Source organism: Euleptes europaea, chromosome 18, assembly GCF_029931775.1.
Source record: "Euleptes europaea isolate rEulEur1 chromosome 18, rEulEur1.hap1, whole genome shotgun sequence".
Classification (NCBI taxonomy): domain Eukaryota; kingdom Metazoa; phylum Chordata; class Lepidosauria; order Squamata; family Sphaerodactylidae; genus Euleptes; species Euleptes europaea.
This window is the reverse complement of record NC_079329.1, coordinates 21,808,070-21,833,241: the sequence shown is the minus strand read 5'-3', so window position 1 is coordinate 21,833,241 and position 25,172 is coordinate 21,808,070. Positions and strand designations below refer to the sequence as shown.

Sequence of the window (25,172 nt, the reverse complement as noted above, 5' to 3'; positions counted from 1 at the left end):
AGAGAGAATTCACACTACCCGCAGAGAACTTGCTGCCACAGACAAGGAGTTGTTTTCCTTACATATCAATACTAGCCACAAAATGAGAAGCCATGATTGGGACAAGATTGATAATCTCACCTACAGAAAAATGGAACAGGGGTTAACCAGCCGTACTTCCAGACAGAAGCAAAAGTTTAACAAATTACAGGAAAGAAGACAGAACAGTCCAAAACTTGACAACAAACGGATTATCTTCAATCTGACAGACCGACAACTCTCACCTGAAGAAACTTCCATCTTAGCTAAGGGAGGAAACTTTGCAGTCACTCCCACCCAAATTCCAGTGGAAGACATCATTGCAAATGTAGAATCTGCCCTTCGTAATCTACCTGAAGAAGATGCTGAGGAAATAAGAGGAGAGACAGCAAGAATTCTACGAAAAGCAAAGCCCCCTGCTAGCAATATAACACGCAAGGAGAGAAACGCCATCAAGACCCTCAATGCAGATCCAGAAATCATTATTCTACCAGCTGACAAAGGCAATGCCACAGTGATCATGAAAACAGAAGAATACAAAAAGAAGATTGAGAAACTTCTGGACCCTGCCACATACAAAAAACTAAAACGAGATCCAACTTGCAAAATTACCAGGAAAACTAGCATTCTGATCAAGAATTCCACTCTTCATCCCGACACACACAGAAAACTATGCAAGACTGAAGCACAACCACCACGATTATATGGACTACCTAAAATTCATAAGGATTCCGTTCCACTCCGACCCATCGTGAGTGCCATTGGTTCCCCAACATATGAATTAGCTAAATATTTGACCACCCTCCTACAGGACCACATTGGAAAAACCACTTCTTACATCAAAGATTCAACTCACTTCATCAACAAAATCAGTCCGTTAAGACTCAAGCCAAAGGATATATTAATCAGTTTTGATGTTGTATCCCTCTTTACCAAGGTTCCAGTTAAAGACACAATCTCATTGATTAACCAGATTTTTCCAGAAGATATAACAGCCTTATTTCACCATTGTTTGACAACAAGTTATTTCCTATGGGATCAAGAATTTTATGAACAGATTGATGGAGTAGCTATGGGAAGTCCACTCAGTCCAGTAATAGCAAACTTTTACATGGAATATTTTGAAAAGACAGCATTAGAATCAGCACCTTACAAACCTACAGTCTGGTTCAGGTTCGTAGATGATACATTTACCATTTGGAGCCATGGTGAAGAAAAATTAATGGACTTTCTAAACCATCTTAATAATATCCATCCAAACATTCAGTTTACCATGGAAAAGGAAATTGAGGGTAAACTCCCATTTCTTGATACCCTTGTCATCCGTAAATCAAACCTTCAGTTAGGTCACAAGGTCTACCGGAAACCAGCTCACACAGATCGCTACTTACACAAAAACTCCAACCACCACCCCCGACAGAAAAGAGGAATAATCAAAACATTAATGGACCGTGCAAGACGGATCTGTGAACCACAGTTTCTCAAGGAAGAAACTAATCATCTAAATCACGCACTGCTAGCAAACGGCTACTCCAAGAATGAAATCAGAAGGGCCATTAAACCAAACAAAAATCAGAAAACTCAAGAAAAACAGTCTCCCATAGGAAAGGTATTCTTGCCATTTATTAAAGGAGTCACTGATAGGATGGAGAAACTTTTGAAAAAACATAACCTACAAACAGTGTTTAAACCCACCAAGAAAATACACCAAATGCTACGATCAGCAAAAGACAAAAGAGACCCCCTCACCTCTGCAGGAGTATATCGTATACCTTGCAGCTGTGGAGAAGTTTACATCGGGACCACAAAACGCAGCATACAAACAAGGATAAAAGAACATGAAAGATACTGCAGACTTGGCCAACCTGAGAAATCAGCAGTGGCTGAACATGGACTGACACAAACAGGACACAGGGTCTTATTCCAAGACACTGAAAGACTGGACAATTCTACCAACTATTTTGTCAGATTGTACAGAGAAGCCATTGAAATTCATAAACATCAGCACAACTTTAACAGAAAAGAGGAGAGTTTAAGAATGAATAAGGCTTGGCTTCCTGCCCTGAAAAACCTCCAGACAAAGACAACATTCAACAATAGCCATACAGATTAGCTTTGGATTATACACATTAACAGATCACTTCAGGATACAATGGTTCCATATTAACATACCATACCCTCATTAGCACATTATCTTGATACTTACAGGACAATACTTTTGCAGGACAATACTCAGCTCAAACCCAACCCCTTTCTGACTATATATTACTCTTCCTACACCCTTGACACTGAGAGACACTGTCCTTCAGTGTTACTACTCTGAAGATGCCTGCCACAGTTGCTGGCGAAACGTCAGGAAAGAAAATTCCAAGACCACGGTTACACAGCCCGGATAACCTACAAGAACCAAGGATTGACCCTGTTCACCCTTATGTCCCCACCACCAGCAGCATCAGTGCAAGACTCCTGGCCTAGCCCCTCCTGGGTTCCAGATTCTGGACTGGATCCAACTAGCTTTTCTGCAGGTGAATAAAGGAAGGGTCCCTTTTGACTAGTTAAATTGTTAAATAGTTAATTTGTGGAACTCCCTGCCCCAGGATGTGGTGACGGCTGCCAACCTGGAAGGCTTTAAGAGGGGAGTGGACATGTTCATGGAGGAGAGGGCTATTCATGGCTACCAGTCAAAATGGATACTAGTCATGATGCATACTTATTATCTCCAGGATCAGAGGAGCATGCCTGTTCTATTAGGTGCTGTGGAACACAAGCAGGACAATACTGCCGCAGTCGTCTTGTTTGTGGACCTCCTAGAGCAGTGGTTCTCAACCTTTTTTGCTCCATTTCCCCCTTTCACCATTGTTCAGAATATAATTCCCCCCTCCCAAGGTGGTCATAACCTTTATTGAATGTCGCAGATTAAATTAAAAACAAACTACAATTTTATTTCTGAGCAAGGCTGTCAAGGATAGGACATTTTGGAGGACTTTGATTCATAGGGTCGCCATGAGTCGGAGGCGACTTGACGGCACTTAGCACACACACCATTTTATAGATTGTACATAACCTACAGTTCATCACACTTTGCTGAATAGTGGTCCCAATTCCACCCCTGGAACCCTGAAATCCCCTCCCCCTGGGAAAATTTCCCCCTTATTGAGAACCCATGTCCTAGAGGCAAACACATCACCTGTTTCACCCCACAAGGCCTTCTTCTCTCATAGAGTCATAGAGTTGGAAGGGACCACCAGGGTCATCTAGTCCAACCCTCTGCACAATGCAGGAAATTCTCAACTACCTCCCCCCCACACACCCAGTGACCCCTACTCCACGCCCAGAAGATGGCAACAAAAAAACCTCCTCCAGGATCCCTGGCCAAACTGGCCTGGAGGAAAATTGCTTCCTGACCCAAAAGTGGCTATCAGCACTACCCTGGCCATGCAAGAAAGGGCCCGAGAGCCAAACCTGATGCAAACCTTCTTGCCCCCACCCCTCATGATCTGCCTAAGGACACAGAATCAGCATTGCTGACAGATGGCCATCTAGCCTCTGCTTAATACATACTATACCCAAAACTGGACTTTCTCCTGCCACGGCACAAAAGTAAAAGCTGATCGCTTCCCTACAGTGAAATGCCCCAAATGAAGACAGGCTCCTGCCAAATTCAACCCATGTTGCCCCGATCACCTTTTCTGCCACGTTGCATCATTTCCTTCGATCCTCTCCCACCAGCCTCAAACAAGCACCCACAAACACACATTAAGACACGGTTCCGGAGAACCGGAGTTCTGATTGCCCCTCCTAACAAAACAGAGGAATCCTACCTGCTCACAACTCTAATCCACGCCAACCAGACCTCAGTCTTGATCTTTAAGGATCTTTAGGGAAAGATGGTGGGGGCAGCAAGGGGGGTGCCCACAGTAGGAGAAAAACTTTTGAAATCAGGACTGTACCTGCTGTTCTAAAGGCGAGCCCCCCCTCCCCCCTGCACCATGGAAGCATCATCTTTAGGTGCCAAAGTCCCAGAAAGACAACTGGGTCAGGAGGGTTTCTCCTCCAACGTCCCAGACACTTTACAAAAAAAAAAAAAAGAGTCCTTAAACTGGAAGACACCCGAAGATTGGTCACACCCAAGACAGAGATGGCCAGGAAGGCATAACTAATCCTAAAACAAAGGAAAGGAACAACGGAACCGGCATCCTGCTTCAGCAACTGAGCCGCGATGGAGATCCCATTTATGCATGGGAGGTTTTGCCTTGGCTTTGCCACTCTCTAAATGCACATTACCCTGACCTGGATGGCCCAGGCTAGCCTGATCTCGTCAGATCTCAGAAGCTAAACAGGGTCAGCCCTGGTTAGTATTTGGATGGGAGACCACCAAGGAAGACCAGGGTGGCTGTGCAGAGGAAGGCACTGGCAAACCACCTCTGATAGTCTCTTGCCATGAAAACCCTAAAAGGGGTCGCCATAAGTCGGTTGTGACTTGACGGCACTTCACACACACACACACACACACAAATGCACATTAGAATTCCATTCCGGAGCAAAGATCTGCACATTCCGCCGCAATCCCTTCTTTGCCGTATTCGTTATTTTGGAAGGCGACCCACCCGCCGCTTGTCCATATCGCCCTTTCCAGAACCATAAGACCCACCTTTTCCAAGTACCAAACCGCACCACCTACCGCGTCTGCACGCCAGCTCGGCCCTTCCCAAGCCGGGCCGTACCCAATTCCCGCAGCCCCTGTTTCCTACACTCAATTAGAGATGAGAAGCCACTGGGAATGACAAAAACTCCCTAGGTCCCCCGCCTGTGTCAAAAACAGGGTGATTAAAAAAATAATGCCTGCATCACACCACTCACAAGACTTGAAGCCATATTAAACAGGGTTCCTTCTGGAGTTACTTCCTTTTTAAAAATGTTCTTTATTACACCTTACATAACAATACATGTCAATATCTCTCTCTTGCATCCAGGTTTCCTGAGTACATTAACTCTAAAATTTAACTTTAAAATTGCATACCAAACGTGAAAGGATACAATGGTGTGGGGAAAGCTCTATGAAAAAGAGTTTCACAGAGGAAGAGGAAGGGGATTTTTTTTCATTTTTTTTCTTTAGAGGTGCCAATCCAGGCCTCAAAACAGTGCATTATATACAAAATATTGCAGAGGGAAATGAGGGGACGGATGGACCCAGAATAGAGAAAACCACAGCTGTAACCAGGGGAAGGGAGATTTTGATAGACAAGACACAGGAAAGAAGTTTGACAGAAGTTTATTGTAAAATAATAAAACAGATTTTCTTTGTCAGAATTTTCTTTCGTTCCCATTAAAAAAAAAAGTTAAATTTATAGAGGGTTGTCAATAGTTTCCCTTTCTTCCACATTCCAGAATCAAATCTGCAGCAAAAGTAGGAATTCTGGAGTTACTTCCGATGTGATGGTTTTTCAGCCACTTGGGATAAAATGGCTCAAGGGTGGGTGGGTGGGCAGCCTGAAGAGGTCTTTGCAGAGTAGAACAGAGAAGGGTTGCGCATCCCTGACACTTGCCAGCTCTCCCCTGCAAATACACCTCCCCCCACCACATTAGCAAGGCAAGCCCATTGTTGCGATCCCTGCGTTTGGCTCTTTAAAATGTCGTTTTTCCTCTACACAGCTAGAATATTGAGAGTTATGCTTGAGTTCAGCTGATGGGTCTTAGAAGCAGGGACATGCTCCAGAACACGGACTAGCTGGAACTGCTTTTCTTTGCCCTTGCAAGCTGGCTAAAAACAGGAAATCCTTCTGAGCTCGCACGGATTCTTTTCCTTTGCACTTGCCCTCCCTGCCTTCCCCCAGTAACCATCCTTGCCTCCCAGTCTGGGTTTAGGGAACGAGGCTGGATTTGTGGCTGCCGAGGGGCTTGGGTTCCAGCCCTTTTGTTGGCCATCTGAGCAGATGTTGGCCAAGAACGCTCCAAGCATTCTAGACCAGCAGATTCTGGGTCTGAGGCCATGGCTACCCAGCCTTCCTTACGAGCCTTCTCTCCTCTTCTAGGGTGGCACCGGCTTTTCAGGGTCTGGCATGGGGCTGGAGGCCAAGAAGTCCCGCCCTGTTATGCAAGCTTAACGTGCCCAGAGGCATGGCACAGCTGCTCCGCCGCTCTGGGCTTCCTGCCAAATGGAGAATGTCGCATGCGGTGAAGTGGCTGCGACAGCTTTGTGTCCTTTTGTGAATAAAGTGGGTTTTTTGTGTATCTGTGGGTGAAAGGGTGATTTGTGTGTGTGTGTGTTGTCAAGTTGGAAGTGGCAGGTCAATAGCTTTCCTTCAGTGGGTTCCCTGGTGACGGAGTCTCCCTCCATTTTGCCATATTTTGCTCTTAAGCCTTCTTGAGCAAATGAAAAGAGAGTTGAGAAGCCCTCTTGGTAATAAGGTGTTTGTAAGCTGGTGGAACAGAGCCCTGTGGCACAGAATGGTAAGCTGCAGTACTGCAGTTCAAGCTCTGCTCATGACCTGAGTTCGATCTCTACGGAAGTCGGTTTCAGGTAGCCGGCTCAAGGTTGACTCAGCCTTCCATCCTTCTGAGGTCGGCAAAATGAGTACCCAGCTTGCTGGGGGTAAAGGGAAGATGACTGGGGAAGGCACTGGCAAACCACCCCGTAAACAAAGTCTGCCTAGAAAATGTTGGGATGTGACATCACCCCATGGGTCAAGAATGACCCGGTGCTTGCACAGGGACTACTTTTACCTGGTGGAACACTTACTTGTAGCAGCATTTCATCCATGTTTGTAGTTGTATGAATAGCTTCCCCTCCTACCTCCCAGTTACCAAGGAAGGTTTCTGGTACATCAGGTTTTGCTGTGATCTTGTATCACTTTGGACACTAGTAGTCACTTTTAAGGCAGCCTTTACAGGTTCACTTAATTTGCACTAAACCGCAGTGTTGTTTCTGTGTAAGCACGATAGGGCTATAATGTGGTACATCTCACATTTTAAATAGCTGGAGCACACTTCAGCTTAAAACTTGCCAAAATGAAACGTGTCCAGAATGAATGAGGGGAGGGCAAAAAGCAGGGGAAACTGCATTTTGAGAAGCAGATATTGAGGGCAAAGAGTGGTTGTGAAGCCAGCAAAAGCAGCCATGGCTCAGGGATGTAGCACCTGCTTGGCGTGCAGATGGCCCCAGGTTCAATCCCCAGCATCTTCAAATAAAGGATAGAAGGTGATGTTCAAGAGCTGGCGTAGCGGTTAAGAGCGGCGGACTCTGATCTGGAGAACCGGGTTTGATTCTGCACTTCTCCACATGAAGCCTGGTGGGTGACCTTGGGCCAGTCACAGTTCTCTCAGTACTCTCTCAGCCTACGCGGAGGCAGTCGACGGCAAACCACCTCCGAACGTCTCTGGCCTTGGAAACTGTACAGGGTCGCCATAAGTCAGTTGTGACTTAGCCACGTGCACACACGGGTGATGCTCAAGACCCTGGAGAGCCACTGTCAGTCTGAGTAGACAAGATACACTCTGGTAGGCCAGGGGTCTGATTCTGAATAACGCAGTGTCATGCATGTGCGTTCAAGCCAGAGAACAGGGCCTCACCACATGGGCGAGTGGTTTAAGCAGCAGTTTAGGCTACATGGACCTCAATGAGACTTACTTCTTAGTAAACATGTTCAAAATTGAACACAGTGGCTGCCCAGTTCCCACCCCTCCCAGCCATTCAATTGCTTCCTTTGTCCTCCACTGTGCTGTGTTTTGGTCTTAAGTTTTGACATGGGCCTCATGTGTGACTTCTGGTAAAAACTAAGCTACGCAGGCTGGTATCGGGCTAGTACCACAACCACCTCCTAAGTCTTACAGGCCTGGAACATGTTCTGGCTCAGAATTCATAGCAGAAGGAACATGCATATGGCTTGATCAGAAAAAGAAGAGCTGGTTTTTATATGCCAACTTTCTCTACCTCTTCAGGAAGAATCAAACCGGCTTCCAATCCCCTTCCCTTCCCCACAACAGACACCCTGTGAGGTAGGTGGTCCTGAGAGCGCTAGAACATAAGAAAAGCCCTGCTGGATCAGACCAAGGCCCATGAAGTCCAGCAGTCTGTTCACACAGTGGCCAACCAGGTGCCTCTAGGAAGCCCACAAACAAGATGACTGCAGCAGCACCATCCTGCCTCTATTCCACAGCACCTAAGATAATAGGCATAATATAATCCTCTGATCCTGGAGAGGGTATGCATCATGACTAGTAGCCATTTTAACTAGTAGCCATGAACACCCCTTTCCTCCATGAACATGTCCACTCCCCTCTTAAAGCCTTCCAAGTTGGCAGCCATCACCACAGTTTGGGGCAGAGAGTTCCACCATTGAACTCTGCGTGGTGTGAAAAAATACTTCCTTTTAATCTGTTTTGAAACTCTCACCCTCCAGCTTCAGCAGATGACCCCGCGTTCTAGTATTTTGGGAGAGGGAGAAAAACTTCTCCCTGTCCACTCTCTTCAAGCCATGCATAATCTTATAGACCTCTATCATGTCTCCCCTCAGCCGCCTTTTTTCCAAGCCCTAAGCGTCTTAACCACTCCCCATAGGACAGTTGCTCTAGTCCCCTAATCATTTTGGTTGCTCTTTTCTGCACCTTCTCAAGCTCTGTAATATCCTTTTTTAGGTGTGGTGACCAAGTGTGTTCTCATCATAGATTTGTACAAGGGCAGTATGATATCAGCAGTTTTATTCTCAATTCCTCGTCTAATTATGGCCAGCATGGAAGTTACCTTTTTTACAGCAGCTGCACACTGGGTTGACATCTTCATCGAGCTATCCACTACCACCCCAAGATACCTTTCTTGGTCTGTCGCTGCCAGCACAGATCCCATCAGTGTATATGTGAAGTTGGGATTTTTTGCCCCAATATGCATCACTTTACACTTGCTCGCATTGAATCTCATTTGCCATTTTAATGCCCTGTCTTCCAGTTTGTAGAGATCTTTTTGGAGCTCTTCACAGTCTGATTTTCTTTTAACCTCCCTAAATAATTGGGTGTCATCTGCCAACTTGGCTACTTCGCTGTTCAACCCCAACTCCAGGTCATTGATGAACAGGTTGAAAAGTACCAGTCCCAACACAGATCCCCGAGGGACCCCACTGCTCACATCCTGATCCCGCCATTGTGAGAACTGACCATTGATTCCTACTCTCTGCTTCCTATTTTTCAGCCAGCTCTCAACCCATAAGAGGACTTGTCCTCTTACCCCATGACTATGAAGTTTGCTTAGCAGTCTTTAGTGGGGGACTTTGTGTATTTGGATTTCCAAAAGGCTTCTGACAATGTCCACAGGCTCATTCCTGTCTACATGCTTACTCACACTTTAAAAAAAACTCTTAAGAGGTTAGTGAGACAGGACCTACCTTTACAGAAGCCATGTTGGGTTTTGCTCAGGAGGCCTTGCCCTTCTATATGCTTGACAATTCTATCTTTAATAAAGCTTTCCATCAATTTACCTGGAACAGACGTTAAGCTAACTGGCCTGTAATTTCCTGGGTCCCCTCTGGAACCTTTTTTATAAATGGGTGTTACATTGGCCATTCTCCAGTCCTCTGGTACAGAGGCTGATCGAAGGGACATATTACATATCTTTGTCGGGAGTTCAGCAATTTCCCATTTGAGTTCTTGAAGAACTCTAGGATGAATACTATCTGGTCCCTGTGACTTGTTAGTTTGCAGTTTGTCTAGACGGTCTAGGACTTCATGCCTTGTTACCACTATTTGCCCCCGTTTCTCATTCTCCCCTCTCCAAAATCTCTGTTCAGGAGAAGGAATCTGCCCTATATCTTCAACAGTGAAGACAGATGAGAAGAATTTATTTAGTTTCTCAGCAATCGCTTTATCCTCCCTTAGTGTTCCTTTACTCCCATTGTCATCCAATGGTCAAACCACTTCCCTAGCTGGTTTCCTACTCCTAATATACTTAAAGAATTTTTTATTGTTTGTTTTGATGTGTTTAGCAATATGCCCCTCAAAAACTTTTTTTGCATCTCTAATTATCTGCTTGCATTTCCTTTGTGCAAGTTTGCGTTTGCTTTTGTTTGCCTCGTTTGGGCAATCCTTCCAGTCTCTGAAAAAAGCCTCTCTCTCTCTCTCTAATTGCTTCCTTCACCTTACCCATTAGCCATGGTGGTGACCTCTTGGACTTATTACTACCTTTCCTGACCTGCGGTATACAAGCTAGCTGAGCCTCTAGTAATGTGGACTTGAATAACCCCCAAGCCTTTTCCAGAGATTTAACCCTCCTAACTGTTCCTTTCAACTTCCTCTTTACCAGGTTTCTCATTTTAGTGAAGTTCCCTCTTTTAAAGTCAAAAATAATTGTGTGAGATTTCCCAGTCACTTTCCCACTTACATATAACTTAAATTTGATGCCATTGTGGTCACTATTGCCAACTGGCTCAACTACATCCACATCTCACACTCTTTAGAAGCAGCAATCAAGCTTTAAGACAGCAATCAAGCTTTAAGCACCCACTCACCCTCTGGCTGAAGGTGGAGTGAAAATTGGAGGGAGGAACATTAATAATTTGAGATATGCAGATGACACTACAGTATTGGCAGAAAATAGTCAAGATTTGAAACGACTACTGCTGAAAGTCAAAAGAGAAAGTGCCAAAGCAGGACTACAGCTGAACATCAAGAAAACAAAAGTAATGACTACAGGAGAATTACACAACTTTAAGGTTGACAATGAGGAAATTGAAATTGTTCAAGACTTTCTGTTCCTTAGCTCCACCATCAACCAAGAGGGAGATTGCAGCCAAGAAATCAGAAGGAGATTGAGACTAGGAAAGGCAGCCATGAAGGAGCTAGAAAAGATTCTGAAGTGTAAGGATGTGTCACTGGCCACCAAGACTAGATTAATTCATGCTATCGTATTTCTTATTACTATGTATGGGTGTGAAAGCTGGACAGTGAAGAAAGCTGATAGGAAGAAAATAGATTCCTTTGAAATGTGGTGTTGGAGGACAGTGTTACAGATACCATGGACCACCACAAAAAACACACACACAAAAAAACCAATCAGTGGGTTATAGATCAAATCAAGCCTGAACTGACCCTAGAAGCTAAAATGACTAAACTGAGGCTATCGTATTTTGGTCACATCATGAGAACACAAGAGTCACTGGAAAAGACAGTAATGCTAGGAAAAGTTGAGGGCAGCAGGAAAAGAGGAAGACCCAACAAGAGATGGACTGACTCAATTAAGAAAGCCACAGCCCTTAGTTTGCAAGATCTGAGCAAGGCTGTTAAAGATAGGAAGTTTTGGAGGACTTTCATTCATAGGGTCGCCATGAGTCGGAAGTGACTTGACGGCACTTAACACACACACACATCCATCCTCTGGCACAACAAACACAGTGCTCTCCCAGCAAACCACACTTAGTTATTTATCAGTTTAATTAGGCAAAGTTAGGACTTACCCCTGCCTGCAGTCCCCAGCTCAGCTGATTCAAAATGCAGCCTCTGGCAAGCAGGAGCCTTTGCAATTTATTTGCTCACAGCCCCCACCTCTCACACACAAGCTCCACCCAGCACCAATCACAAAAAACCATCTTTAGAAGCAGCAATCAAGCTTTAAGCACCCACTCATCCTCTGCCACAACAAACACAGTGCTCTCCCAGCAAACCACAGTTATTTCTCAGCTTAATTAGGCAAAGTTAGGTCTTACCCCTGCCTGTAGTCCCCAGCTCAGCTGATTCAAAATGCAGCCTAAGAGAGCTGTGACTAGCCCAAGGTCACCCAGCTGGCTTCGTGTGTAGGAGCAGGGAAACCAAGCCGGTTCACCAGATTAGCGCCTGCCGCTCATGTGGATGAGTGGAGAACCAAACCTGGTTCTCCGGATTAGAGTCCACCGCTCCAAACCACTACACCACGCTGGCTCTCTAGACAACACCTCTAGTTGGAGAGAGCCTGCCTCTTGTTGGGATTAGAGCCACCTGTCCTCTGATTTGCCGTTTGCCCTTTTACAATCCAGGCCGCAAAATATCCAGGAGAGGGTTGGGGGGGAGAAGAATAGTTTTATTACTAACGCAGAGTGTTACAGGTGTGAGGTCACAGCTCTTGGTGAGGGTTCAGCTGCTTCACCATTTCATTGTAACTTTTGGCATCGTCAAGCTCACGCTGGTAACTGTCCATCATCTCCTCCAGCGACAACTTGCCGTCCTGGAGAGAGGAAGGGGGACAGAAGAAGGACAAGCCCGTAGGAGCAACAGCTGTGCGAGGGGTCAGGGTTAGCGATGACGTGGCCCTTGCAAATGTATGTCGTGAAGTCTGTTCGGTCTTTACAGGCAGCTTGGGGGAAGGGTGATCATGAATCCAGTGACTGGATTTGTTTATTACCTCCCAGATGCCTCCATTCTGCCAAGGTTCCTGATGGGAATTTGTAAGCGGAAGCATGCATCTTAACTCCAAAAAGGAAGAAAATGGGGTGAAGATGTATGTTTCCCCTTACAGAAGAAGCACTTTGGGGTTCACTCAGGCTGCTTCTACACAGTATTTGCAATGGCTAGTCAGTATCCATATGGCGGTTCCCCCCTACTTTTTTTTTTAATCTCACCCCTTCATCGCCACCATTTCTCCTGATACCAACAGAGGGATTTTTTAAAAAAATTGCAATTGGTAGATCGTTACAACATCATTGCAATGTAGTGACCTATTGCCACAAATTCCACTGTATTCTCAATTTGCTTTCCTTTTTTAAAAAAAGGCTCTAGACCTTTTCATTGCAGAGATATGCACTTTTCCACTTATGGCTCCGAAATGAAAAGGGCTATAAGCAATAGATTGTGGCAATAGAATGTTATTTTATAATGATATAATGATCTAGCAATTGCTGATTTTTTAAAGCACTCTAGAGATGCGGTGGGGGGGGGGGGGAAAGGTTGAAGTGCCGATGTAGTTTGGACCCTCAAAAAGACACTTTCCCATCTACGTGGTGCGCAAAGGTTGCCATCTTTCCAAAAAACTAAAAAACACCAAGCAAGCTCCAGTTTGGATGCCAAACTGGTGTAAAACCTGGGTGTAAGTGGCTGTCTTGCAATTCACGGAAGTAATGATACGAAGCCTAGGTCAAATACTTTTGAGGAGCGAACAGGGTGTATTGAAAGCGGACGCCTCTCCTCCAGCTCTCTTGGCATGTGGTAGTGCAGAAAGCTTCACAGTGCTTTGGGGAGATGGGAGTGTACGGCTGAACTGGATGGATCCGAAAGACAGCTGTTGAGAGAGAATTCTACCAGCCGCTTCCCCTTCGGCTGCCCAGGTATGCCAGCCACCGTAGCTTCTTGGATAATTTAAGCAGGCCCTCCCACCAATAAATAAGACAATCATTCCCTTTTGGAGTGTTCTCTCCCCCCTCAATTAAGGGAGGGTATCCTAATGAACACCCTCCTTTCCAACCCGCTCAGATCACAACTCGTCATGTTCCTTTGTCAAATCTTCGCCGTAATTGGTGGCCTGGCTGCCCACAAACATGTTCCAATTGTCCAAAATCTCCTGCTTGGTTATTTTGTTATCCTGAGACGGATTTGGGGGAGGGAAAAGAAGAAATGAAAAAAAAGGGGGGGGAGACAGAAAAAGGAGAGAAGTACAAAATTACAACTCAATTACACCCCCAAATGATTGCTTTGTAACTCCCCCACCCACCTCAACATTGTTCCTGTACCGTTAGTTGATTACGTATTAATTAACATATTTATTGATTGGAATAATTTCAGAGGTGGAGAGAGCGGGGAGTAGGGAGACTAGGAATGACCCCCCCAAAAAAGCTCCTGAGCTAAGTATCTGCCACTCTGCTTTCCCTATCCCTAGCAACTTTCCTGGGAGTGAGTTCCGTTGAATAATGAACACATGAACAAATGAAGTTGCCTTATACTGAATCAGATCCTTGGTCCATCCAAGTCAGTGTTGTCTACTCAGACCGGCAGCGGCTCTCCAGGGTCTCAGGCAGAGAGGTCTTTCACATCACCTACTTGCTTAGTCCCTTTAACTGGAGATGCCAGGGATTGAACTTGGGACCTTCTGCATGCCAAGCAGGTGCTCCACTACTGAGACACAGCCCCTCCCCTAAATACTGGACTTCTCAGTAGGCTAAGATTGTACTTGCAATTCATTTTTTGCATGCCACGGGCAGCTATTTTGTTTTAGAAGGAGACAAGTGGGGGAGAACCAGCGGCTGCCAATTGCCAACTATTTCCTCTTCCTTCCTACTATTTCATCCCCAAAAACTGGTAGCTGAAACAAAAAAGCTTGGCCATTATGGAGAGAGATGCTGGGGCACAGCCTGGACCGAACACCCATTATAGTCAACAGCCGGAACCGAGTTCCTGATATTCCATTTAAAGATCTATAAAGAGGTGCACGGTAATCTCCAAAAGCAGCCTGCCGAGGAAATCAACTTTTTGGCTCTTCCCCTGGCAAGGTAAAGCGGAAGGTTATCAGCACATGGGGAATTAAAAGGCTTTCCTGAAGCAGGTTCCGTCCTAACTTTAATGAGCTCAATCGACGGCAAATTGAAATTTTCCTCCCTACAGATGAAATCTGCGTCTTATCTGACATTGAACATCAGGCATCACTGATCTAGATTTCTTGCCCCAGAAAACTTTTGGCTTCCAGCCGAACAGGTAGGCTGTCCGAAAGGAGTTGAAAATAGAGCTGGGCCTGCATCCGTTGATGGAGCCCGACTCTCTGTGCGGCCTGTTAGCATTGGTTTCCCAAAGACATGTCCGCTGGTTGCTTAGCAATGACAGAACAGCCTCCATCTTTCGAGGACTCACAAAACAGCCTCTGGATGACTGAGGCAGGAGGGCATCGGCAAGCACCAGCAGGGCTGGCTTTCTCCCTCCCAGTAAGCACCGAGGAGGCTTTTTCACACAGACAACACCTTGCCTCAAAATGGCTGCCTTGGTTCTCCTCCATTCAGTGAAGAACGTAAGAAAGGCCATGCCGGATCAGACCAAGGCCCATCAAGTCCAGCTGTCTGTTCACACAGTGGCCAACCAGGGGCCTCTAGGAAGCCCCCAAACAAGACGGCAGCATTGTCTTGCCTGTGTTCCATAGCACCTAATATAATAGGCATACTCCTCTGACCCTGGAGAGAATAGGCATGCATCATGACTAGTATTCATGACTAGATAGTCACGAAAAGCCCCTCTCCTCCATGAACATGTCCACTCCCCTCTTAAAGCCTTCCAAGTCGGCAGCCATCACCACATCCTGGGGAAGGGAGTTCCACAATTGAACTATGCGTTGTAAGAAGAAATAATTTGTGTGAAGAAGACAGCTCAGCTTACTGAACTGGGGGCCGTGATGCTGTGGGGAGAGGTTTTTGGTCTGTTTTGGGGGGGGGGTTGAGGAGGGAAGGGTTTGGGAGGGGAGGGACTTAAATGCCATACAGTCCAATGGCCAAAGCGGCCATTTTCTCCAGGTGAACTGATCTGTCGGCTGGAGAACAGTTGTAATAGCAGGAGTTCTTCTGCTATTACCGTCCGTTTGCATATTGAAGGCACACTCCTTTATCTTGGAAATGAATAAATTCCAAGCAATTTGAGGATTTCAAAGTTTGATGAAGCTGAAGCGAAATAGGAATATTTACCAGAAACCTATTGCTGTTTTCTTTTGGATCGCTTTGCACATTACTGACATAAGAACATAAGAAAGGCCCTGCTGGGTCAGACCAAAGCCCATCAAGTCCAGCATTCTGTTCACACAGTGGCCAACCAGGTGCCTCCAGGAAGCCCACAAACAAGACGACTGCAGCAGCATTCTCCTGCCTGTGTTCCACCGCACCCAAAATAATAGGCATGCTCCTCTGATACTAGAGAGAATAGGTATGCAGCATGACTAGTATCCATTCCAACCAACAGCCATGAATACCCCTCTCCTCCATGAATATGTCCACTACCCTCTTAAAGCCCTCCAAGCCGGCAGCCATCACCATGTCCTGGGGCAGGGAGTTCCACAATTTAACTATGCGTTGTGTGAAAAAATACTTCATCTGTTTTGAATCTCTCACCCTCCAGCTTTAGCAGATGACCCCGTGTTCTAGTATTATGGGAGAGGGAGAAAAACTTCTCCCTGTCCACTCTCTCCAAACCATGCATAATTTTATAGACCTCTATCATGTCTCCCCTCAGCCGCCTTCTTTCCAAGCTAAACAGCCCTAAGCGTCTTAACCGCTCCCCATAGGACAGTTGCTCTAGTCCCCTAATCATTTTGGTTTCTCTTTTCTGACACTACGGTGTTATATGTTAAGCTTCTTTGCATCTGTTTGTAACTCTTTGACACTATGGTGTTATAAGCTCATTGTGATTGTAACTAGTATTTTGTCAGGTTTGACACAATACAACTTTAGCATACTGACAGAGTGTTGTTATATTTGTCAGACAAGTTCTGCTTTTTTGGCTTTCTGCTACTTGATTGAATTACCTTGAGGTTGGCAACCCTACCTCTATCACAAGGTTCAAAACATACACATAAAAATAGAACACTGTAGGGGGAATGCCCAAAGGGGGGGGAGCATAATTTGGAATGGAGAAATAACACCCAGCACCGTGGTAGAGAAGATTAAAGTCTGTCAAATCAGGTTTCACTTCGAGATCTGTGAATTAGTGCTATCCTACCAACACGAGATTGGTAGACAGTAGATCCATCAACCAAAAGGGAGACTGCAGCCAAGAAATCAGAAGGAGATTGAGACTGGGAAGGGCAGCCATGAAGGAGCTAGAAAAGATTCTGAAATGTAAGGATGTGTCACTGGCCACCAAGACTAGATTAATTCATGCCATCGTATTCCCTATTACTATGTATGGGTGTGAAAGCTGGATAGTGAAGAAAGCTGATAGGAAGAAAATAGATTCCTTTGAAATGTGGTGTTGGAGGAGAGTGTTACAGATATCGTGGACCACCAAAAAACAAAAAAACAAATCAGTGGGTTATAGATCAAATCAAGCCTGAACTGACCCTAGAAGCTAAAATGACTAAACTGAGGCTGTCGTATTTTCGTCACGTCATGAGATGACAAGAGTGGCTGGAAAAGACAGTAATGCTAGGAAAAGTTGAGGGCAGCAGGAAAAGAGGAAGACCCAGCAAGAGATGAATTGACTCAATAAAGGAAGCCACAGCCTTCAATTTGCAAGATCTGAGCAAGGCTGTCAAGATGGGACATTTTGGAGGACTTTCATTCATAGGGTCGTCATGAGTCGGAGGCGACTTGACGGCACTTAACACACACACAGATCCGGGACGGACGAAAGAAAATATTTCTTTATGCAGCAAATGATTAAAATGTGGAATTTGCTGCCAGAGGATGGGGTGATGGCCAGAGGCTCCGTCAGCTTTAACAGGGGATTAGACAGGTTCATGGAGGACAGGTCTCTTACAGTGCATTCCTAAGGAGAGTTACTCCAGTCTAAGCTCATTCATTTCAATGGGCTTAGACTGGAGTAACTTTCTTTAGGAATGCACTGTTAGTGGCTACTAGCCCTGGTGTCGTAAACCTCTGAATCCCAGTGCCAGGAGACGACATCAGGGGAAAGCTTTTGCCTCTATGGCCCATTGCTGGACCTCGAGAAGAACCGGCTGGCCACTGCGTGAGACAGGATGCCGGTCTAAATGAACCACTAGTCTGATCCAGCAGGGCTTTTTAATGTTCTTATTGGAGGAGGAAGAAGAAGAGTTAGTTTTCATATGCTGACTTTCTCTACCACTTAAGGAAGAATCAGACCGGCTTACAATCACCTTCCCTTCCCTTCCCCACAACAGACACCCAGTGAGGTAGGTGGGGTTGAGAGAGCTCTAAGAGAACTGTGACTAGCCAAAGGTCACCCAGCTGGCTTCATGTGTATGAGTGGGGAAACCAACACTGGCTCTCTGCACCACGTTGGAAGTTTAAAGGCACCTAAGGATACATAGTGGGCGAAAACACATGGTCGCTTTAGCCTCCTTTATTCTCTGTTTTAGCCAACAATCAGCCAGGATTGATTGCACGTTCGGCGAAACGCATGCGTTCGATCCTGGCTGAATCCTGGATGAAACAGGGAATAAAGGAGGCTAAAGCGACCATGCGTTTTTGCCCCTTGAGTGCCTGTCCTGTCCTTCCACATTCCCATTCCTCACTGCAAATGCTTGCAGCCCACCTCTCTCTCTCCTATTTTGCACTCCTACTGGGGGAGGGAAACACCTCTTCCTCCACAGTTTCCTTCCCAAGGCACTGCCTGCAGCTTCCTCCTCTTGACTAGATTGGTCCTCACCTTATCCTTGTCCGACTCAAAGAGGAGGTGCTTTGACTCCACCTCGGCATGGTCATAGTCCGGCGGCAGGATCCAATGCCCTATCTCCTCGCGATCCATTTTCCCATCTTTGTTGAGGTCCCGGAAATCCAAGAACTGTTGGCGCTCGGTCTTCACCCAGTCGGGTTCTGGCTCTCCCGATTCAGGAGAATACATGTCGCCTGGGAAGGAGAGAGAAAGCCCTGTAGGATGCCATTATCAAAAGGGACATTGAAGATCCTGATAGTCTCCCATCAGTTGAGGACTGCAGAGAGCTTGCCCCAGCTAAGACACCCATAGTTACTTCTAGGCGTGCTTGGTGGCTGCTGGGGAGTCTGGGACATTCTTAGCCCCTTTTGACCATCACCCTGAAAAAGGCTACAACCTTGTCCTAATAACAGGCCATGATGTCATAAGGTGATTCCAGACCTCCCTCCTCAAGGCTTCAAATTTTAAAAGAAGAGCCTTTAAACCAGTGGTTCCCAAAGTGGCCAGTACCCACCCACTGGGGGGCGGTGGGATTACCTAGGGAGGCACTAAGAGGCAAGGGGGCAGCAGGGGGGTGCTAGAGGTGGGGCCCTTCAACTGTGTTGTTGGATAGGGCAGGGGGCGGTGGAGATGAGTTTGTGGAACCAAGGGAGCAGCGGGCCGAAAAGTTTGGTAACAACTGCTTTAAACAAAAAGAGAAAAGCAAGACTGGGTGCGTCAGGTGGGGCAAAAATTAAGGACTCCACAAAGCCTGAAAACCTTTTTTTCCTGGTGTTGCCCTCACACAACAGTATCAGGACCTTAAAAAATGGTGCGGGGGGCCGATATCAAAATGGCAGGGACTACCACATCTTAAGAATAGTCCTCTTCCCAGTATGGACACAGTCAACTCAGGAAGCCGACCTCATGCACTTATAAACCTTCTTTTTCTTACCAAGATATTCGTCCACTCCTACAAAGCCATCCTTGTTCTTGTCGATGTCTTCGATGGTTTCCTGGAAAACAGGAAAGGCCCGGCGATAGTGCGATCAGTCTTGAGAAAGGGGGAATAGGCCTATCCTCCTTTGACAGCCTGTGCACAACAGGCATCAGAGCCTTGCCAAATGGGCGAAAACAGTGCTTGTTAACAAGATTTGACCTTTGTTTTCACCTGTTTTCTAGCAAAGGGAAGAAGAGTTGGTTTTTATATGCCGACTTTCTCTACCACTTAAGGAAGAATCAAACCAGCTAACAATCACCTTCCCTTCCCCTCCCCACAACAGACACCCTGGGAGGTAGGTGGGGCTGAGAGAGTTCAGAGAGAACTGTGACAAGCCCAAGGTCACCCAGCTGGGCTTCATGCGGAGGAGTGGGGAAACAAATCCAGTTCATCAGATTAGTGTCCGCCGCTCATGTGTAGGAGTGGGGAATCAAACCCAGTTCTCCAGATTAGAGTCCACCACTCCAAACCACCGCAGTTAACCACTGCACCACGCTGGCTCTGGGATACATCAGACAAGCTGCGTCATGGTTGAACAGTGTGTACATAGTGGCTAAGAGCCAGCATGGCGTAGTGGTTAGGAGAGGTGGTTTGGAGTGGTGGACTCTGATCTGGAGAACCGGGTTTGATTTCCCACTCCTTCACATGAGCGGCGGAGGCTAATCTGGTGAAATGGATTTGTTTCCCCACTCCTACTCATGAAGCCTGCTGGGTGACCTTGGGCTAGTCACAGCACTCTCAGCCCCACCTACCTCACAAGGTGTCTGTTGTAGGGAGGGGAAGAGAAGGTGATTGTAAGCCGGTTTGATTCTTCCTTAGAAGAGAAAGTCAGCATATAAAAACCAACTCTTCTTTTTCTTGTGTGTGTGTGCGGGGTGCCCCTCGAGTCTTAGCAATGCAAGCAAGGAACTTTCCTCCTGGCTTCAGAGTCTAGACTGAAGGAGATTAGAAGGGATCCCCAAAACAGGTCTGCAAGTACAGGCAGAAGTGAGGTTTTGGGGTTGGATTCTGCTAGCTTTTCCCCACTCTGCCACACCCAATTCCCCTCCCAAATACAGCCCCATCCCATATGCCTTGGGTCCAAGCAGGATCGGGGAGACCCCGGTTCAAATCCCCACTCTGCAATGGAAGTTCACTGGATGACCTCAGGCCAGTCACACACACTCTACCTAACCTACCTCACAAGGTTGTTGGGAGGATAAAACAGAGATAGGGAGCATGTTCTAAGCCACCTTGGATCCCCATGGGGGAGAAAAGTGTGGTGTAGTTGAAGTAATTAAATGAAATAATTGGGCACAAAGGGTTGCGTGGTTCGTGGATGGCGGCGGCTCGGTTATCCTGAAATGATTTGGTTTCCGCTGGGACAAAAAGGATTTGGTTTCCGCTGTGTACATTACCCCAACTGTAGTACTCAGTACACAGCTTGGAAGAGAATAGAAATCACCCCTAATTGATGCTATTGCAGCCTCCTTCTTTTCCAAGAGTCAAGCACCCCCATTCTTACCGACACTACCAAATCTTTCATGTAGTCAAATTCCTCAGGGTGAAGGAAGGCTGTAAACTCTTCCCTCGTAGCGATCAAGTCCCCGTCTTTGTCGGCTGCCTTGAATCGCCGCTCATCCCGCTCCAGCATCTTCCTGTACGTCTCTTTGTTTTCAACATCGCCAAACGCCTCACCTAAAAGCAAAAGGACAACACGGAGGTCCACGGGGGGCTTCCTCACACACTCAAGAGCCGGAGAGTCTTCTACAAGAAAAACACACTCCCTTGTTTTCTATCTTGTGTCACTAATGGGATGGAAGGGCATCAGTCCAAGGGAGAAGGAAACAAGCCCTTAAAGTGGACCCATTTCTTAAGCAATGAATTTCTACTTCCTGTACCAAAAATACACTTTTAGGGGTGCAGTAGATTTCTTGAAGTGAGTGATTCGGTAAGTAGAAACAATAGAAGGATGTCAACAGCAGGGTTCCCCAAGGATCTGTACCAGGACCGGTGCTAGAAGTTGGTTTTTATATACTGATTTTCTCTACCTTTTAAGGAGAATCAGGAGATTCCGAACAAGCATAATAATTTTGCAGAATGCATCTTACAGAGCTCGCTACCGTAAAGTGTGGCAATGATCCCCAGATGGTTTCAAAAGGGGATAAGAGAAATCCCTGGAGGGTATACTGTATTTACTCAAAAGGAAAATGACAATCCCAATGAAAGTGTTACACGCATATCACACCTAATCCAATCATGCATGCTAATGTAATTTACTTGCTTTTGACATTTACATTGCCATTGTGTGTCTAATTCGCTGTTCCCTACTTAAGGATAGATGGACTCACATTCTAGCTGTATCTGAAGAAGTGAGCTGTGGCTCAGGAAAGCTCACACCCTGCCAGAAATTTGGTTAGTCTTTAAGGTGCTGCTGGACTCTTGCTCTTTTCTACACAAAAAAAGTTATTGAACATAACAGTAACTTGTATGCAAATATAAGATGGCACCCTCTTTTTTATGGTATACTGGGGGGGGGAAATCTAGCCTTTCATTTGCGTATATACAGCACCTGGCTATTAGCAAGGGTAGATAAGCAGAGCCTCCACATTCAGAGGCAATATACCTCTGCAATGCCAGATTCTGGAGACAAACTCTTGCCTTTATGCCCTGCTCGTGAGATTTCTGAGGGCATCTAGCTTGCCACTGACAGAAGCAGGATACTAGATTAGACAGATCCTAGAAGAAATCCTGCCGGGTTCCTTTGTACAGGTCACTCTGTGCTTCTGCCGATCAACAGAAACATTATGACAGTGCTGCTGCTTTCCGCTTATGTAAGGATGGAGCAACTGCACCTCCTCCCCGGGAATCAGGAACTGCTGGGTTCACTGGCTTCTGGCAACGAACAATCGGCACATATCTCCCCTGTTCTGTCCCAGTAGCTGACAACTGGCTTCTCAGCCAACCTCCCCAAAGCTGGCTCCAGAAGGAGGCGAAAATGCCAGAAGCACAAAGACCAAGGCCTCTTTCCCTTCCCAGGTCAGGCAGCATGCCAGCCTGGTGCTTTCAACCCCAGCCAGCTACAACAATGCTGCTACTAGCAACGAGTGAGAGATGGGAAGGAAAAATCGGACCCTCATTTCTGTGTCCATCAGACACAGGACCTAAGGGGGCAAACGCCTCAGAATTGGTTGCGAGTTCGGAGGCTCCAGCTAACTGTGCATGTAAACAGGCCTGAAGCTCAGTCTATGAGACTTGCTTCACTTCCAAGACTGTCCTGATTTCCAATCCCAGGACTGCTCCTGAGTGTCTACAAACCCTCCAACTTCCAAAGGGATCTAATGTCTCACTGCCCTGCTTGAAGAAGTCCTTGCTCTCCGCCCCTGTGCCAAGTATCACATTTTCTATCCCACTCTCCCTAGCTTACATGATTCTCCCGTTTTGCTCTGAAAAACAACCCTGCAAGGTGGGTAAGGCTGAGAGAGAGACTGCCCAGTCACCCTGAGACTCTGATGGCATGCAGGGATTTGATCCTGGGTCTTCCAGGTCCTAACCTGATACTCTAACAACTACACAGCACTCTACTAGACCTTGTAAATAGGAGCCATTTCCCTCTTCAGAACCCCCCCTTGCTGCTCTAGAACTCCAAGTGGTTTTTCCCAGGCATCATATTGCTCCTCCATCACACACAACTTCCCTTCCTCTGTTCCCACCTTCATAGTAACCATAAGTGGCATTCTTGAACTCCTCCCAGGCGATGTGTCCGTCATTATTTTTGTCATAATCTTTCCAGTTCTTGTCTACATTCTCATAAATGTAGCGGTTCTGAGTGTGCTTGATCCAGTCCTTCAGCTCAGGCTGAGTCACAAAGCCATCCCCGTCCCGGTCAATCCGATCGACAATCTTCCTGCAAGGCAGAACATGGTTGCAAATAAATAAATGAATAAATGAATAAATATAGGGCAATCTGAGAAAGGGCAAGACAGAGGGTGCCCTTGCAGGCTCAAGGTAGGGATACAGAAGGCCCATCTTATATAATCCTCAGGGATATAAGCAAAATTGTCTCCAGGGTGGCAGAGATGGAAGTAACCCTTTTGCCTTCACAACAACCCTGCAGGTAGCTGAGGCTGACAAAACGATTTGCCCAGGACCACCCAGAGAGCTTCATAGGGCCAAAAGAGGATTTGGACCCAGGTATTTCCAGCCCTGTTGGAAATCCAACTCAAGCTATAAAGAAACACCTCTATACCAAAAATTACAGCAACAAAATGAGTATAGGCTAACACACCATCAAATTACAGTAACAATCTGATAATTCAGTTTACAATCATATAAGAAACACGTATACACCACTTAGCTATAGTTCCTTACACCTCAACAATGTGTCCCACAATTGTACAATTTTTAACACAACAAGAAAACCATATCACGCTCAAACCCTGCTAAATGCATGTACATTTCACAGCCATATGTGTTTCTTATATGACTGTAAACTGAATTATCAGATTGTTACTGTCATTTGATGGTATGTTCGCCTATACTCATTTTGTTGCGGAAATCCAACTCAAGCTCCCCCTGTCAGCATGTGACACCTACATCAGGGACTAGAACCTTGCTTTCCCCTCTGCATGTCAGAACGCAGAATTCTGCAGCCAGCTGCTCAGTTCCTCGCTCATGCAACACGATGGCAGAACACACTCGGCTCTCCCCTTACCCCAGCCGCTCTTTGCTCTCTTCGGGAGTCAGCTGATCAAACGTCTTGGCATCCTCTTTGCCCAAGAAGGCTTCGTGATCATACTGGAAATCCTGCTTGTCGTCGTGGAGATGGTCACTGAGGTCCTGGCCGAGGTGGACACGGTCCTTCTTGTCCGGCTGTGGCTTGGCCAGGACATAAATGAGGCACGCAGTCAAGAGGCAGCAGGAATAGAGCATCTTTTGCCAAGCCATAGCTCACACGATCTTGGGAGGAAAAAAAGGAACACATTAGCGAGGAAAGAGACACTCCTTCTCACAACGCCAGAAGCCGGGGCACTCAGATGGATGTCTCCTTCCAAACCTGAGGCTTAAAATCAAAGAGGATTGACCCTGTTCACCCTTATGTCCCCACCACCTCCAGCATCAGTGCAAGACTCCCCAGCCCGTCCTGGTTTCCAGATTCTGGGTTGGATCCACCCAGCTTTTCTGCTGGTGAATAAAGGAAGGATCTCTTTTGACTAGTTAAATTGTTAAAAAGTTAAATTGTGGAACTCCCTGCCCCAGGATGTGGTGATGGCTGCCAACTTGGAAGGCTTTAAGAAGGGAGTGGACATGGAGGAGAGGGCTATCCATGGATACTAGTCATGATGCATACCTATTCTCTCCAGGACCAGAAGAGCAGGCCTATTCTATTAGGTGCTGTGGAACACAGGCATGATGGTGCTGCTGCAGTTGTCTTATTTGTGGGCTGCCTAGAAGCACCTGGTTGGCCACTATGTGAACAGACTGCTGGACTTTGGTCTGATCCAGCATGGCCTTTCTTATGTTCTTATGTCTACCCCAAAAAAGGCTTGGCTGGGGATCACGGGACCTGCTTGGAGAAAAGCCATATGGGACAGGAGATGAAGTAAGGAGAAGACCTGCGTGAGACTTAATGAAAAAGGTGGTTGGGAGTCCACCTTCTGACTCCTACCTTTAATTTGAAATTTATTCCCCACTGCTCAGGAAATGGCCAGTCCCGATGGTTCCTTCTCCCAATGGGCTTCATCCCACTTCTCCCTTTTTAAAAATGTAAGCCATTGATACATCTAACTCATTAGTATTACACTGACCAGCAGCCACTCTCCAGGGTCTCAAGAAGAGAAACTAGACAACCTTTGCAAAGCAAGATCTTGGAGATTCCTGGGATCCACAGGATTTGCTCTATGCAAAGCACTATCATTAGGCCACA

The 25,172-nt window shown here is 46.3% G+C and overlaps 2 protein-coding genes across 2 annotated transcripts in view; both read right to left on the bottom strand.

Annotated features, from left to right (window-relative positions):
- The window catches only part of LASP1 (LIM and SH3 protein 1), a 279,531-nt gene that overhangs the window by 248,954 nt on the left and 5,405 nt on the right, over positions 1-25,172 (bottom strand). The gene's annotated exons all lie outside the window — the stretch shown is intronic.
- On the bottom strand, positions 13,428-24,193 carry LOC130489509 (reticulocalbin-1-like). The gene is made up of 6 exons (XM_056863251.1): positions 23,961-24,193; positions 22,960-23,153; positions 20,772-20,944; positions 19,223-19,283; positions 18,283-18,482; positions 13,428-13,549 (listed from the first exon to the last, which is right to left on the bottom strand). Exons 1-6 carry the CDS (start codon positions 24,191-24,193, stop codon positions 13,442-13,444), a joined length of 969 nt encoding a protein of 322 aa, XP_056719229.1. The 3' UTR covers positions 13,428-13,441.